This window comes from Myotis myotis, unplaced genomic scaffold, assembly GCF_014108235.1.
Source record: "Myotis myotis isolate mMyoMyo1 unplaced genomic scaffold, mMyoMyo1.p scaffold_m19_p_8, whole genome shotgun sequence".
Lineage (NCBI taxonomy): Eukaryota > Metazoa > Chordata > Mammalia > Chiroptera > Vespertilionidae > Myotis > Myotis myotis.
The window spans coordinates 84,969,504-84,986,966 of NW_023416390.1; the positions used below are offsets into that span (position 1 = coordinate 84,969,504).

The following is a 17,463-nucleotide window of genomic DNA, read 5'->3' on the forward strand; positions in this document are numbered from 1 at the left end:
CCCAGACCTGTTCCCCTGCCCCCATTTATAATATAAACTCCCTGGAATTAAGTCACGGTTTTCCCTTCTCCCCTGTGTCCAGTGGTGCCTAGCACCAGCTGGTGAAGAGTAGGTGCTCAGTAAATGTGTGCTGGCTGAGCTTGCCTAAGACTTTGCCCCCACTCACTTATAATGGTTTACTTCATTTCCTCTTGTTTCTTGGGTTCTTAGTTTTCTCATCAGGATTCTTAGAATGTTTACAAAAAGTATGAAATTAATCTGTAAAAGACAAGACAGAGGGGTGTTTAAGGTGATTTACATCCCCATCACCTCTCCTGGCCCTGCCCCTGGAACTGAAGGCAGAGATGGCACTGCAGACCACACCCAGGATCGCCCCAGGATGACACATCACTGCTCCCCTGCTACCCCCACCTCGCCCTGGTGAAACGCTGTGTGGAGCCGTGCAGCCCAGCACTCCTGCCCAGCGCTGCAGGAGCCTAAGGTCGGCTCAGCCACGGCAGGACTCCTCACACCCGGAGCCATGGAACCCCTGGGAGCTTGTTCAAGTGCAGGTCTGGTGGGCCTGAGACCCAGCATTTCCAACCGGCTGCCGGAATGCTAAAGCTGGCCCTTGGGCTACGCTTTGAGTAGAACCGTTACAGACAGGTTCTCAAAGTTTAGAGTGCAGACTGCTGCATCTGGGTACGGCCCAAGAATTTGCATTTTTCAAGCTCCCAGGCGATGCTGAAGCTGCTGGTGTAGGGATCACACAGAACTGCTTCAGGGCCTTGTGGTCACTGGGCAGCTCAACCACCAGCTCCAGGAAGCCATCCTTGATCACCTCCCTTTCCTAATGCACTGTAGTAGGGGTCATGCTACTGCATAAGAGCACTTGCATATTTGAGAGGGGCCAAATGCATGCATCTGTCCAAGTTGTATGCTTGTCCACTGTCTGCCAACTCGATCATCACTTCCTAAAGGACAGGAATGGAGTTGCTTCGCTTCTTTGGTGCCCCTTCCCCAACCCTGGTGCCCAGCGCCAGAACATGATGAAGTTGCCCACGTGGTGGCACCTCTCCTCCCCGCTCATCACCAGCTCCAGCACCATTTCCAGAAGCAGAGATGAGTAGGATCACCCAGCGAGGCACCCTCTTTTTCGTACAAATAGCCTGGGGCCTGGGGACACTTGCCACAATACACAGGACTAGTGGCCCATCTAGGACTCCTCGCCCAGCACTGCTGCTCTGGGACACTGCTTCTCGGATTGTTATGCATCTTGCTCTGAGCTGGCTGTGCATGGGGTGACCAAAGAAAGGCTCTCGATTTCATTTTATTTTGTTGTCTTGGAGTTGTATTTAATTTAATAGGGAGCACTGTAGGCAAAAGAAACAAAATCTTAAGATCCCAAGAATGAGACGTAAATGATGTAATTCTAGGCTGCGTGACAGGCTGGGAGGGAGTTATTTGCATCAGGAATGCTCATTCCACATCCCTTAACCACGAAAGACCGCAGTCCTGTGAAGTCAGCCTGGACACTGGGGCTGGTCGCCCCTCAGCTGGGGTCCACCGGGCGGGGCTGTCAGAGTCCCAGAGTCCCAGAAAGGAAACCGCTTGACTGAGTGAGGAAACCTCCTCCTGGGGGAGCACTATGCAGCCGTGGCCACTGGTTGGTCAAATAGCTTCAAGGGACCCGGGAGAGCTCACATCTACTGCTAAGCGAAACAAACAAACGAGGCCACAGAACCTTATTCCGCATTTGGGGTGGGGGAAGGACGCGTGCTCAGAGAAAAGATAGGAAGGAGCCCTGGCCGGTTAGCTCAGATGGTTAGAAAGTCGTCCTGATACCCCAAGGTTATGGGTTCACTCCCTGGTCAGGGCACTTACAAGAAACCAATGAATGCATCAATAAGTGGGGCAGCCCTAGCCGGTTTGGCTCAGTGGATAGAGTACCAGCCTGCAGACTGAAGTTCGATTCCGGTCAAGGGCACATGTCCGGGTTGCAGGCTCAAGCCCCAGCAGGGTGTGTGCGGGAGGCAGTCAATCAATGTTTCTCTCTCATCATTGATGTTTCTATCTCTCTCTCCCTCTCCCTTCCTCTCTGAAATAAATAAAAATATATTTCAAAAAAATAAGTGGGGCAACAAATTGATGACTCTCTCTCTGTCTCTCTCTCTTCCTCTCAAAAAACAATCAAATAAAAATGTCAAATGAGATAAGGAAAAGCATGTGTATTCATAATGTGTATCTAGATGCTAAAGGGTGATTTACGGGTGATTTTATTCCCTTTTAAAAAATATATTTTGTGTCTTCCTATTTTTTTAAATACACATTCTATCATTTTCCAAAAAAAGAGAAGAAAGCCGCCGTAACCAGTTTGGCTCAGTGGATAGAGCGTCGGCCTGCAGACTGAAAGGTCCCAGGTTCGATTCCAGTCAAGGGCATGTACCTGGGTTGCAGGCACATCCCCAGTGGGGGGTGTGCAGGAGGCAGCTGATGATGTTTCTCTCTCATCGATGTCTAACTCTCTATCTCTCTCCCTTCCTCTCTGTAAAAATCAATACAATTTCTTTTTTTTTTTAAAAGAGAAGAAAGCCATGGGATGGCCACCTCCTCCCACTCCCCCGGAGGCCGCCCAGTAGCCAGCGGGAGAGGAGTGGGCTCCTGCATGTCCTTCGCCCTCTCCCCGCTCCAGCGAGGCCGCGGGAGGCACTTTCTATCAGCTGGTCCTGCAGCCTTGGCCTCCCTCTGAGCACTGTGCGCAGCTGAGGGGCTGGTTCAGTCACAAGAAAACCCCAGTGCATCCCCCCATGAATCCCTTCCTCTGTCCCGTATTCCTGTCCACATCCCGCTCAGCAGAAGCACCTTAGAGTTAAGACGAGTGCCCAGGCCCACAGCCTCCCAGCCACAACCCGCCCCCTCCCTCACCATCCCAGCTCAGCGATTCTTCCCTTTTAACAAGAGGAGGCTTCCAGGTGACCAGGACCCGAAGCTGAAGCGGTGAAGGTGGAGTTGAGGCCGCCATGGGGCCAGCCAGTTTGGGGCAAGGAGCTCTGCTCACCGCATCGCAGTGCCTGCAGCGCCTACACACGGGCAAGATGAGTCATAGGAGCTCTTGCGCCTCCGCCTGTCCCTGGCCCCACTGCCCTCACCACTCTCTAGGGGGGCTTCCAGCCGCCCTGCTGCAGGCCAGACCTCCGGCAGCTCTGAGCTTCATTGCTCCGGCACCTGGAGGGGGCCGGGGGGGTAGGGGGGGGGGGGCTAGCCCTGTCTCCTCTGTCCCTACAGGCCAGTCACTGTTCGGTCTCTCTTCCTTAAGCCCAGAGCAGGGGAGGAGGGCCACTCACCAGGATGGAGAGGATCACAGGCCCTCGGATGACCCACCAGACGGATGCGTTGGCATTGATGTCCCAGCACCTACAGAGGCACAGCCAGGCATCGCTAGGAGTGAGGAGCTGGCTGACCAGACAAGACTCATTCCCCGAGGTGCCCTTCGTGTGAAGGAGCCATACTCCTGGTCCTGCTCCTGTGGCTGGGTGCTCAGCACATGGGAACCGGCCCTAACCGGCTGCCCCTCCTGCTGCCCCTCCTGCTGCCCATTCTGCTGCCCCTCCTGCTGCCCCTCCTGCTGCTACTCTCCTGCTGCCCCTCCTGCTGCCCCTCCTGCTGCCCCTCCTGCTGCCCATTCTGCTGCCCCTCCTGCTGCCCCTCCTGCTGCCCATTCTGCTGCCCCTCCTGCTGCCCCTCCTGCTGCTACTCTCCTGCTGCTCCTCCTGCTGCCCCTCCTGCTGCCCCTCTCCTGCTGCCCCTCCTGCTGCCCCTCCTGCTGCCCCTCCTACTGCCCCTCCTGCTGCCCCTCCTGCTGCTCCTCTCCTGCTGCCCCTCCTGCTGCCTCTCCTGCTGCCCCTCCTGCTGCCTCTCCTGCTGCCCCTCCTGCTCCTCCTCCTGCTGCCCCTCCTGCTGCCTCTCCTGCTGCCCCTCCTGCTGCCCCTCCTGCTGCCTCTCCTGCTGCCCCTCCTGCTGCCCCTCCTGCTGCCCCTCCTGCTGCCCGGGAGCACTGCTGGGGCTGAGGCATTAGCGCCGTCTCCGCGCATGCCTGGTCAGTGTTGGGGGAGCAGACAGGTGTGGAACTGGGAGCCAGAGGTTCCAGATCTCAAAACTCAACTGCCAACAGTAGCCAGGCAGGTGACATGCATGAGGGAAGGGGCTGGGTGACTGACATGTGACCTAGGACCCCAGGGATGTCGGTGTGGCAGATACTTGGCAAACTGGAGGGGATATGCCTGGTCTAAGGCAGCCACACTCTGTTCCAGCTGGTTTGTCATAAAAGGAAGTGGAAATGTTAATAGAACTTCCTATTTTTTTCTAAAGGAGCTGAAAATCCAGATTTTTTAATGAATCTACCCAATAAAAAAATGTATTTTGAAACCACTATTTGGGGCCGATTTTGGACTGCAAGACCCTTGTAAGCCCAGCCGACCTGGTCCACGTGCTGGCCTGGGTGTCGCTGTGACAGTGAGGACCGGCCCACCTTGTCCCGCCGCCTCGCCTCCTCCCTGGCTCCTGTCAGCTTCCTTTCCTGTGCCTTGTCCCCGTCCCGAAGGCCAGGCCGCCGGCTCATCTCCCTCCCGGCGCCTCCCGCCGCCTCCCGCCTTCAGAGAACAGGACTCGGTCTCCTTGTCCCCAGCAGCAGCTGCGGAGGACTCTCCCAGGTGGAGTAAGTAGAGAGGGAGGAGCGGAGGGGGCCCAGGAGGGAGGAAGAGCGGCGTTGGCCCTTACAGCTTCCTCCCTGGGCAGCACCGACCGGCAGCTGTGAAGCTCTTGTCTGGCAGGGACCCAAGCACAGAGCTGCTGGGGCCGGCAGCAGGGAGGGGCCTTGAGGGCGGGGCCCTGGGCAGCCTGGCACTGCAGGACCCCTGTGGCCCCAGTGTGAGGAACAGGCCTCGCCTAGAAAGTTCCAAGAAATGCCCACCCTGCCTGAAGACCTGGACGATAGGAAGTGCATTCTCGTTGCCTCTCCTTCAAACAGCTTACCCAGCATCCTCCAGAAAGTGCCTGGTGAGAGCCCACGAAGCAACGAAAATGGCCGGGGAGCCTGAGGGTGGGAAACAAAGGGGGGCCCGTATGAAGAACAGGACAATCAGGCACCCAGCCCCAGTAGGAGCAAGTGCCATGGAAACCCGCTTGGCAATCCGTCCTGCACCGATGTGCAGCCTCAGGCTTGCGGGAACCAGGGGTGTTCCGGGAATGGGCAGGATCAGACGGATCCTGAAGCCACGAGAGGCTTGCGGTCTCCCAGGAGCCTGGGCCAGACCCTGGAGGGCCTCTCAGAGAAGAGAGGGGACAAAGTGATGGCCGACGCCTGTGTGGTTCAGGACAGTGGCCTCTCACCACATGTGGCTATTGAGAGCTTGATGTGTGGCTGGTCCCATGGAGATGTGTTGGTGCGGGAGGTGCAAGATAGATACCAGAGTTTGAAGAGTTAGTACAAACCAAAGAAGGTAAAATATGTTATTCACAGTTTTTATATTAATTATATGTTAAAACAATAATATTTTGGTTGTATTGGGTTGAAAGGAAGCATATTGTTAACATTAATTTCGTGTATTTCTTTTTACTGTGTTTACTGTGGCTACTAGAGAATTTTACGTTACGTGTGTGGCTCTGATGCTATTTCGAGTGGACATGCTTGTCTAGGTGCCCCACCCTGGGCTGCTCCGTGTAGGACCTCCAGCAGCTGGTCCTACCTGCTCAGCTGTCACCTCTACCCCAGGCAGGAGGCTGAGGAACCACATAGCCGCAGACAAAGGGCCTATAGAGAGTGATGCTGGCAACCCTCCAGTACAGTGGCCGCTCCTAGCCCAGTCTCCTTAGAGACATATGCCCCCCGACAATGGCGTTCAGTCAGCTCTGAAGTGACTCATGCTTACATATGAAAAGGCAAGGCCACTGGCATCTGAGGAAAGCTGGTGACATAAAAGACAAGGACCAAAACAATCAGAGAAAAGGAACTCAGAGGAAACAGACCATAGAGGAGGCGGGAGGAAGTTGAACAAAGAACCCTCAGGAATATCATCAGAGAGATAAAAGATTACGTCTGCAAGACACAAACAGGATGCTGAAAGCAGGGAGCATGCAGAGAACAAGGAAGAGGGCTCAGAAATGAAATATAGGATAACCAAGATTTTTAAAAAATTCATAGATGGGTTGGATAAAGACTAGGAATTGCCCAGAAAGCAGGACACAAAGAGTGAAATTAAAAGTAGGAAGAAACAATGAGAACATTAGAGGTTGATTCTAGGATATGCATTCTCGGATTAAAAGTGTCAGTAAGAGGATAAAAACCAGAGGGGGAAAAACGGTCAAATAGATAATGTAGGAATACTGCTTAAGAAATGAAGGATGTGAGTTTCCAGACGGAAGAGCCACCAGATGCCAGCAAAAAGGATGAACACCTCCCTGTGACATTTTGAAAAAGGTTCCCCATCCCTGCCCCAAGAGAAGGTGACCTTGTCTGAAATAATCCACTCTTCACGTTCTTGCCCACCTTCTTTCTGCCAATCAGAACCTTCCATTTCGAATCCATTCACCTCCAGAGAAGAACCCGTCAGCCTCCTGCCTGGGATAGAGGTGACAGCTGAGCAGGTAGGACCAGCTGCTGGAGGTCTGGTCCTACAGAGAGATGATCCCTCTGCTCATATATATAGAGAGATGTATAAAAAGGCTCAAGAAATGAATGACATGGTACGTCCCTAACACCGGATGCCAAAACAGAAGCCTTGAAAATTCTGGGTGAAAATGATCTTTCAATCTAATTTCTATGTTCAGTAAAACTACAATTAGGTGTGAAAATTAAACAAAGGTATTATCAGATATGCAATGCAAAAAAATATACTTTCCATGAACTCTTTCTTTCTTTTTCCCCCCCATGAACTCTTTCTTAGGCAGATACTGGAGGCTGTGCTCCAACACAACCAGAGAGTAAACCAAAGAGAGGGCTTCAAGAAATAAAGGGATAAAAGTTGTGGAGGAAAATGAAGGAGATTCTCAGCATAGAAGTTAAGGGAGTTGAGCAAATCTAGGGAAAAAACAGCCCAAATAGAGCAGGAAGGCAGAAGTCTCTAGAAAGAACATTGGTGAAGTTAAAAAGACAGAACAGCCGAAACCGGTTTGGATAGAGTGTCGGCCTGCGGACTGAAGGGTCCCAGGTTCGATTCCGGTCAAGGGCATATACCTGGGTTGCGGGCACATCCCCAATAGGAGATGTGCAGGAGGCAGCTGATCGATGTTTCTCTCTCACCGATGTTTCTAACTCTCTATCTCTCTCCCTTCCTCTCTGTAAAAAATCAATAAAATATATTAAAAAAAAAAAAAAAAGACAGAACAGACCTAAAATGGAGTCCTTTTTGCTAGGCCCCACCAAGACTTAATTCCTAAACTAATTACAGTGTCAGCCTCTCCCACAAGTGAAATTTTAAGCCAGTCAATCTGAAATTCCCTGGTCAACACTAGTGAGGTCATCTGCCTGATAAGACCTGAGGGGTGGGGTATATATGGCCCAAAATCATTGGGTCTGGCCCTGCCCAGGCATTAGGGGTGAGTTAATTAAATGTTTGACCAAATAGAGCAGGCTAATTTTTAAGTTGATAATTTTGTATGGCCGTGAATGATGTTCTAAATATCCAAATGGCCCTTGGCAGGAAAAATGTTCCCCATCCCTGCCCCAAGAGAAGGCGACCTTGCCTGAAATAATCCACTCTTAAAGTTCTTGCCCACCTTCTTTCTGCCTATAAAAACCTTCCATTTTGAATCCATTGAATTTTGTTCTTTAACAGTGAGTGTATTTGGTTGAATAGTGTGCTCTCGAAGCTCATATCTACTCAGAACCTTAGAACCTATTTGGAAAGAGGGTCTTTGCAGGTGTAATTATGTAAAATGAGGTCAACCTTATAAGAATGTCAATCATATTGGGACCTTGATCCAACATGACTGGCATCCTTATATGAAGACCACAAGAGACACAGAAAGAGAGGAGACATCGAGGGAAGGAGACCATGTAATGATGGAGGCAGAAACTGGAATAATGCAGCTACAAGCCAGCGAACACCAAGGATGCGAGCAATCCCCAGAAGCGAGGAGAGAGGGATGGAGCGTATCATTCCTCAGAGCCCTCAGGAGGAATCCTTGGTGAAAACCTTGGTGCCTGAGAACTTCTGGTCTCCAGGACTGTGAGAGAATAAACCCCTGTTGTTTTACACCTCCAAGTTTGTGGCAGTTTGTTACAACAGCCCTAGGAAACCAATACAACAGGACAAAAACAAACAGGTGCGAACTAATAGATGTGGTGTTGAATTTGATGGTTTGGGAAATAGCACTGGAGAATTTTCCAGTTCTGTTGGACAATTTGGAAGAATGAGTACAGCAATATAAAACAAATAAGTAAATGAAAAATTACTCCATGAAAAATAAATAGCTAAATATTGGAAAATATTGTACACCACTTGGCTCAGTGATAAACAATATTTACATAGATAAATGATGTTTGCGTTGAATATGATTTAACCAAAAACTGTGAAAAGCTCTAATGGTGGGATAGAGGTAATGGATGAAGACGTTTTATATCCTTATCTTCTATCATCAGGAGCCAATAAATAATGCTTCATGTGGATAAATTTAAAAAATAGTAGATTATTGTTAAAAGCAAGAGAGTACATAATAAGAGGAACAGTTGTAGAGTTGAAGGATGGAGAAGTGAGGGCAGGAGACTGCTTTTTCGTTATTATTATTATAAGCCTTGTAGTCCTTTGTAATTCTTTAAACCAAGAACATATATACTTTGATAAAAATAGCAATTTCAAAAATTCCCGGCCTCCATTTGGGGGGGCTCTGGGCAAAGTATGGATTTTGGGGACCACCTGTTCATTGTCTTCCATCTTCAATAGAGAGATGGTGGGAAAGGGAAAAAGTAACAATGGCTCGAGTGAGGGCTCAGTGTGGTCCCTGGACCAGCAGTGTTATAAATGCAGCGTCTCAGGCTCCACCGCTGGCCGCTGGCTCAGACTCTGGGGCCAGTTGGGTTTGACACTGAGGAGGAGGAAGAAATTTTCCTCTATCCTTCTTGGCTCTTCCAGCTGGTGTAATAATCAAATCGACCTAAGTCAGATCAGCAACAGAAAATACCAAATTTAATTACAGATAGAAACCCCACAGACATGGGAGTCAGAGACACCACATGCATGAGAGGCTCCGAGACAGAAAGGGAGCTGGGGTACATATGGCAGTCAGAGACAAAGATGAGGCAAGGTGTCTTGGAGCTTCAGAGGGGAGGAAGTCACTGCAAGATGATAGAAAGAGCAGAGATTCAGTAATTAGAAGTTTGCCCTGCCCTGTAAACAGGTCATAAAAAGTTATTTCTGATAATAACTCTTATTATGGGCAAGGCCCCAAATTTAAATTTGAGAGAGATAAAAATTCCTTATGAGCCCACAGCATCTTGATTGCCTTCAGCTCAAAATAATCCACATGTCAGAGTGGCTCATCTTGGGGAGCCTGTTCTGAACGCCTTCAACATGCCCTCCACGTGACTCTGGTGCCAGCCCCAGCTGCAGCCCCACCAGCCTAAGTTCACTGAGGAGTGGGAACTTGGTTCATGCCCTTAAAAGCCAGACGTGTCACTCTTCTCTGGGTACAGGCTGATACCCCAGCCACCTTGTAGAGTGGATAAGTATTAAGCACCTCCACAGTGTTCATTCCTTCTGACTCAGTGACCCACTTCTAGAATTCTGTATAACACATGGAATAAACTTTGCCCATTCATCAGTATGTTATTTTTAATAGTGAAAATTTATAAACAACTTAAATGTCCAAATCATAGGTATTTGGTTAAATACATCCACAGAGAAGGAAAGGTGTTTATGGAAGAGTTGGAAGAACACAGAGCATGCTTGTGTGTTAATGGAAAGAAGCAAGGCTCACAATTCTACTTGCAGAATGACCACAACTGTGTGGTGGAAACTGGGAAGAGGAAGAACTGCCTGGAAGAAAACCCCAGAAAATGTTCAATAGATGGGCCTAGGGTACATTTTTTTCTGCTTAAAAAAATTTTTTTGCAAAGTTTTACAGTGGGCACGAGAGTTAAACAACCTGTCTCTGTGGAAACAAGTTGAGTACAAATTGAGGAGGGGCCGCTGCTTTTGCAAGAGAAAGGCATGTCACAGATGGAGAACTGCAGGCCTTCCTGCACGCTCTCCTGGGGCTGTGTAGGCAGAGAGCCCGGAGAGAACACCGCTTCTGTTTCATGTGCTGCTCTGTCCCTAGGCCTGGCACATAGAAGATGCTCACTAAATATTTGAGAAAGAAAGGAAGGCTCTCATTATCTCATTTAAACCTCCTAGAAACCTGTAGGAGATACCACAATGCGAGTTTGTCTTCCTGCTAGATGACCAACCCTCTAAGCTGTGGAAATGGTTTTGTTTTTGTTTTTGTAATCTCTGTAAGCCCCTCTGAGCATAAAGAAGTGCTTGAAGAAAATGAATAAATTATGCTCCTGATATTATAGAGGATGAAACTGCCCATGTCCATACAGCGAAATCCTGGCAGATCTGGCGTCAAGGCTCCGTGAGTTGGGCTCCAAGCTGGGTGTTCTATTGGCAGAGTCAGCTGCAGCGGACAAGTCCTGGCTCCCCGGGCACTCCAGGACTAGTGGCCCATGAGGATATTCAGAGATCACAGAGCCCCACAGCCGCTGCCAGCCAAGCGTCATGGGCTAATCGGGCAGCATTCTGTTCCGAAGCAGGAGGACTTCCCTGACAGTCTGATAAGGAGACAGGGCCCTTCCCTGTAGGATTTAGACAAGCAGAAAAGAAGTGCAGGGCATTCCTGGTTGGGGCACTTCTTAATTACAAGCACCAAGAAGAAAGAAGGGGAAGCTAGTGGCTGGTACACAGGACTATCCTTGTAAGCCTGTGAGTCACCCCTAGGAACCTGGTTCTCTCTGCAGAGCCCAGTAGGCAACTTACATATGTTTATCAAATGAAAAACTGATGATGGATGGATGGATGGATGGATGGATGGATGGATGTTCATTAACGGCAGGATAGAAGAGGCTTTAAAAATAGGCCATGTTTGAGTCCTGGATCTGCCCATGTCTACAGTGTGAGTTGAGCACTTTATGTCACATCTCTAAGCCAAGGTTTCTCTGAGAGGACTCTGATGATAAAATAATGCATGAAAAGTGCTGAGCTCGCCCTGGCTGGTTTGGCTCCATGGGTAGAGCATTGGACTGCGGACTGAAGGGTCCTGGGTTCGATTCCGGTCAAGGGCACATTCCCAGGTTGCAGGCTCGATCCCCAGTAGAGGGTGTGCAGGAGGCAGCTGTTGAATGGTTCTCTCTCATCATTGTAAGTGCTCAAGAAATGAGAGCTGTGCCCTAGCCAGTTTGGCTCAGTGGATAGAGTGTTAGCCCTTGGACTGAAAGGTTCCTGGTTCGATTCTGGTCAAGGGCACATGCTTCGGTTACGCTGGTCGGGGCCTGTACTGGAGGCAACCAATTGATGTGTCTCTCTCTAATCCTGATTTCCTTTGAGAAGCTATGTGATTTGAATAGCTTAAGACAATCAGTGTATTCCATTCCCCCAGGCCTCTGTGATTGGTGCAAGGATGTGTATGAGACTTTAACTGGTCCAATCAGAACCTCAGGAAATTTGCTGGGAATGCTAGGACATAGCATTCCCAGCAAGTGGAGATGCTGTGCCCCGTTAGATGTAACAAGAAAGCCGGTAGCCCAGAAGCTGGGAGCACTACCAGGAAGCCAAGCAGAAAGACACAAAGAAACGCTGCTGAGCTGCTGAATTCTGCCTCACCTGAAGTTAGTGACCCCTGGGCTTCTCAGTTACGTGAGCCAATTAATTTCTTTTATATTTAAATCCTATATAAGCCAGATTTGATGATATCTACAGTCAAAAGCACCCTGACCGATATAGAAAGGAAGCAAAAATGAGGACATCTATATGGAATGTCTAAGGAAGATGAGGCAACAAGTGTTTGGTAGTAGTATCAAATTGTAAACGGCTTCGGGTGCCCGAAAGTGGGCTAAATTTTAGCCAATATTTCCCATTTGACAGATAAGTAAACTGAGGCCTGATGGTTAAACAGCAAGTAACTTACCTAAGATTATACAAGTTAATTAACTTTAAATGTGGAGCTGGAACTAGAAACCAACTTCTTCTGACTCAGCGCCCTTTCCCACATACCACTCGGCCACTGTCCCCACAGAGAAACATACCCCATCCGAGGGCGACACAGCCCTGGAGGCACTTCCTTTCTGAGAAGAAGGAGACAGCGAGGAGGGTGTGAAGGTAGAGGCCCTCCGCCAGCAGCCAGGCGTAGTTGGCCAGGATGCAGTACTGGAAGAAGACCATGACCAGCTTGCAGCCCACCTGGACAGAGAGAGGCAGGTGAGTCCCAGGATGGGCGAGTGTGGGCTGTCCTCTGGTGGCCGCCTCACAGGCAGTGCCAAGGTATGGTAGGGGTCAGGGGCCAGGCCACAGAGTGAGCCCTGGGCCTCACGGCCATCCCCTGTGGCCTCCCACTATCAGAAGACCACAGTTGGCAGGCTCAGTCACGACGGCATCGTGGAAGCAGGAACTGCATTCACATTTTGGAATTGGCTACCAGCTGTAAAATTGTGTCAGATATTGCCCAACCCCTAACTCCCTCATTTTTCAGATGAGGAAACTGAACTAGAGAGGAAAAGGCACATTTAAAGGGTTAAAATCCTTCCGAGCTCAGTATCCCTGGAAATGGATGAAGAAGGGACATGCCAAGTATGATGGGGCAACATTGATTATAGTGAAAACAGCCCCTGGCTGGTACATGCAATCCGGACCGGAGCCCTCTAACACCTGATGAGGCTGCCACAGTGTTGGCCTTGCTTGATGCAGTGACTCTTACAGCAAGCATGGCCCTTGAGGGATCCCTGGGAGCTATGCCTGTGGGATTGTGGGGTTCTAGGCCAGCATGGCTCCTATACGCATCTCATGAGGGTCCCCTTTCCTCTCACTGAGCTGTCCCCTAGGGACAGGACAGCTCCTGGGCTGGCCTGAGGGCTGCTGCATGGACTGCTGCAAGGTCAAGTCCAGAGAGCAGGCGTTCCCACTGCTGCACTGCAGGCCATCTGTGGTTTCGCCCTGTGGCCTCCCAGAGGCTCTGATTCCAGGTGTGGCTCATGGTTGGCTCAAAAGTCTGATGTTAGCAGAATTCAAGAAGCTTCCCTGCTGGGCACAGCTGGACTTCTCCGCTGCTGGTCAGGGATGAGGGGGTGGCCTGGATGAGTCTTGACCCCCAGTCTGCTACTGTTACTTCATCCTGGAGACCTCTCTGAGAGTCATGGTTCCCACTTTAGGGACCTCGTAGTTTGAGTCAGAAACACACACACACACACACACACACACAAGCACACACACAAAAACTATAAACACAAACCTAACAGGTCAATAAGGAATTCCAGATGTGAATGCTGGAAAGTGGCAGACAGGTGACTGAACCAATCTCAGTTTCCAAACCCCTTCTCCCTCACTTGTGTCTGCTTTGGAGACTGTACTAGTAAAAAACTCAATCCCCCAGCTTCCTTTGCTGTTAAGTATGGTCACCCAACCCAGTTCTAGTCAGTAAGAGGTAGGTAGGAGTCTTGGGGAGGGTGTTCTTTCCCAAACAAAAAGTCAAAGCCTCCCAAAGAGAAAAAGGGTTTAACCTTCGACTTAACTCCTTTTTGTCTGGAACGTGGATGTGGGCCTGGGGTTGCAGGAGCCATATGCTAACGTGGTATAAACATGGGATCAAGAATGGCAGAGCACAAAGAGGGACAAGGACTGTGTCCTTCATGGCGTCATGGAGCCACCGTCCAGCCCTGGGTTGCCCATCTATGGACTGTGTACGTGGGGAACAACCCCCCTGTCTAGGCCACGGGTGGATAATTTTCTGTTACGTGCACTAAAGGGGTTCCCATGGGCACAAAGTGATACAACAATGAATAAAGACGCATCTGAGCACATTCAGAAGAGGAAGAGGGTTAGATTGAACCAAGCATGATGGTTTCACTGCAGACCTGTGTGTGCAGACATACAGGCATATGCTTCCCCCTTCTTTCTACAACCAACCCAACCCTCTCTAGACTTAGCCATCTGTCTACAGCGGGACTTGGCAAGAGTAGGGAAAGGAGGATCCTTGCTATATATCTCAGCCTCAGAGGGTCTAATCCCGGACCTGGGAGGTGAGTGGCAACCCCCAGTGGCTTCCCCATAAGCCGAGCTCATACAGGACCCAGCCTGCATGTGGGGGCGTGGAGCTCTCCCTGCATCTCCTGACCCGGCCCCAGCTCTTGGCCCTCTACCATGGGCATTAGTGCAGCCTCAGCAGGGACTCTGGGAGGAACAAGGCTACCACCCTCTCCAAAGTGAGCCAAGCGCTGGGGCACGGAGGCACATTACCCTGTGGGTTTCACAGTGGTCATCATCGTCTGAGAAGAGCACAGCATCCTTGATGAAGTTGGACAGGGCACGCAGGATGAAGGACACGAACAGGTGCATGTGGATGTAGTTGCGGGTGCAGTGGAGCCTCCTGGAGGGAGAGAAAGCAGGGCCATAGGGGCCTGAGCTGGGAGGAGCCAGGGTGCAGCAGGCCCACCCCTCCCCCAGTGCTCAGGGTAACCAGGTCCTGGACACAGTTCTTCCCAGGTGACACATTTCTCTGTATTGCTTTGTTAGTACAATCTGCATAAGAACCCAGGTCCCCAGGTGCTCAGTCTACTCTGTCTCATGCTGTAATAATAATATTAACAAAAGCTGGGTCACAGGGGCAGCATTATATTCTTCCTTGACCTAAGCATCTCTAGCTTCTAGAATTGTTCAGAAGGGATGGGGGAGAGGGGTCCAAGAGGAGAGCAGCACAGAGAGAACACAGGCTTCAGGGAGAAGACAGACCTGGGCTCTGCCGCTGTCAGTTGTATGACCTGGAGCTAGTCTTGTGAGTTACATGACCTGGAGCTAGCCTTGTCAGTTATATAACCTGGAGCTAGACTTGTCAGTTATATGACCTGGAGCTAGCCTTGTGAATTATATGACCTGGAGCTAGCCTTGTGAATTATATGACCTGGAGCTAATCTTATGAGTTATATGACCTGGAGCTAGCCTTCCTAGTTATATGACCTGGAACTAGCCTTCCTAGTTATATGACCTGGAGCTAGCCTTCCTAGTTATATGACCTGGAACTAGCCTTCCTAGTTATATGACCTGGAGCTAGCCTTCCTAGTTATATGACCTGGAGCTAGTCTTTTCACTTCCATAGCCTGTTTCCTATTCTGCTGTCAGGGACAGAGGTCTGTTACTTGTTCCCATTGGCCAGGTACCAGACCAGGCTTTCTTAGGGGGAACCCACTCCAACTCTTGTGGGTTTGACTCCACCCTTCCACCCTCATGACAGACCTGACCAATTGAAGCTCTCCAATCCTGGCCACAGTGATTGGCTCAGGGTTGGGCATGTGACCCAAGTTGGGCCTATGAGAATTCCCCCAGGACTTTCATTGCATCTAATGGGGAAGAGACGTTCTTTGTGCTGGTGTTGCAGAATGATAGAATGTACCCCTGCAGCTGCTGGTGGCTGTCTCTGCTCCCCTGCAGAAAGTCTACCCCAGGATGAGGCCAGTGCAAGTGGAAAAATGGAGGGAGACCAACCTAGTTGTGCCAATACCCTTGGGCGCCTAGATTCAGCCAGATGCCCCTGAACTTGTCAATTATGTGTGTCAGGTCACCTTTGTTTGAAGGTTTCTGTTTCTTGCAACCAAGAGTCTGGCTAACATACCTGTAAAGTTAGGGCAATAGCATTGAGTGAACATTAGAGATAACAACGTGTAAAGCAACTGATATGGTAAGTTCCTAGCAATGCTCAGTAAATGTTGAGTGAATAAAGGAATGAACAGGGTCACAAACTTCACAGGAAGGTCAGTCACAGGAACGCCTGCCACAGGTCCGCTTAGATCAAGAGGTGACAAAGTGGCCCACCCTCTGGCCCGAGCAGTTAAAAGAGATGCAAAGTCTGTGTCCAGGGAAGGCTGGGGAGATGGAGAGCTGCTCACGTGTTCTCACCTGAAAGAACAGAGGATGCCAAGGGCAACCAGGAGCATCACCAGGGAGGAGCTATAGCCCACGGTGTACATGACCTTCAGCTTCAGCAGGTACTCGTGCTGCAGAGAGAGGCATGTGTCAGCCCCACCCGCCCACCTGGCTGGCTCTGCTCTCTTCTGCCTCGCAGTGCACCTGCCTCAGGCTGCTTGAATCCCTTCAACCCAAACTGCCAAGGGCACCAATTCATAGACTCACAACATCTTGGCTTTGGAACTCAAACTTATATCCCTCTTACCTCACCCTGAATTTAAAGGCTCTGCTTGAATACCTCTAGGGACGAGGTGCTCACTGCCTTCCAAGGAATAAGGAAGTCGTTTGGTATACAGCAGTGCAAAATACTAGGTATTTTTTCTCATCTAAAGCAAAAACCTATTATCTTTTGAATTGCACTTATTGTTTCTTAAACCATTTAAAATAAACTGTACCCAAGGCCTGTCCTTATTTTTAGAAAATAAGCTTTTCAGTTTAGAATAGTTTTAGTATAACAGAAAAGTTATGAAGACCTTACGGAGAGGCCTGTCATTTATAATACAGCTATTCCACCAATCTGTAACTCACTTATCTTCTCAGCATTAAATGTTCCCTGTGTCTTTAATCTTTTTCCACCTCCTTCACCATTTTGCTCAATTAATATGCTCCAATTTGTCAATGTCCTTATTAAATAAAATACCCAGAACTAGATAGCTAAAAAGCTCCAGAGGTATCCTCTCACCAGGAAGCAGTAGAATGGGACCATCACCTCCCCTGATCTACACACTGCACTCCTGTTAATGTGACCAAGCAGGCACTTACTTGTCCAGTAGCCACTTCACACTCTTGGTTCATCTTTGATTCAAAAAGATCTCAATGGAATAGAATAAATGGACATATAGAGATACATGTAAAGACCTGCATTTAGGTTAAAAAAAAATTGTACAACAGCCTTAAAAATAATCAAGGAAGTAAAAATTTAAAAAATAATACTATACCATTTTTTAATCAACCAAATTAAGAAATATTTGGAAGTAATCATATTCTGTGCTGGTGAAGGTACGGTGGGAGTGGAAATTGTTCAGTCTCTCTGGAAAGTATCAGGGACTAAGAACCTTTGAAATAGGCTTTACTTCTACCAACAGGAATTAATTCTAAGAATTAATCAGACATATAATGCATATTTATATATAAATATATTTATCAGAACTATTTTGATGAAAAACATTCAAATGCCCAACAATAGAATAGTTAACTAATTATTTTATTCTTTAAACTAAATTATTTTAAATCCAAATTATTTTAATGTTAGGCCACCACTAAAATGCTGTTTACCAAG

General features: G+C 49.1%; 1 protein-coding gene across 2 annotated transcripts in view; it reads right to left on the bottom strand.

Annotated features, from left to right (window-relative positions):
* The window catches only part of SCTR (secretin receptor), a 73,415-nt gene that overhangs the window by 7,483 nt on the left and 48,469 nt on the right, over window positions 1-17,463 (bottom strand). For both annotated transcript variants that reach the window (XM_036320499.1, XM_036320500.1), the window contains exons 5-10: window positions 16,116-16,213; window positions 14,463-14,592; window positions 12,260-12,413; window positions 5,011-5,071; window positions 3,324-3,393; window positions 167-258 (exon numbers count right to left, since the gene is read on the bottom strand). In XM_036320499.1, coding sequence (XP_036176392.1) covers window positions 167-258; window positions 3,324-3,393; window positions 5,011-5,071; window positions 12,260-12,413; window positions 14,463-14,592; window positions 16,116-16,213 — 605 coding nt within the window. The remainder of the gene's footprint in view (window positions 1-166; window positions 259-3,323; window positions 3,394-5,010; window positions 5,072-12,259; window positions 12,414-14,462; window positions 14,593-16,115; window positions 16,214-17,463) is intronic.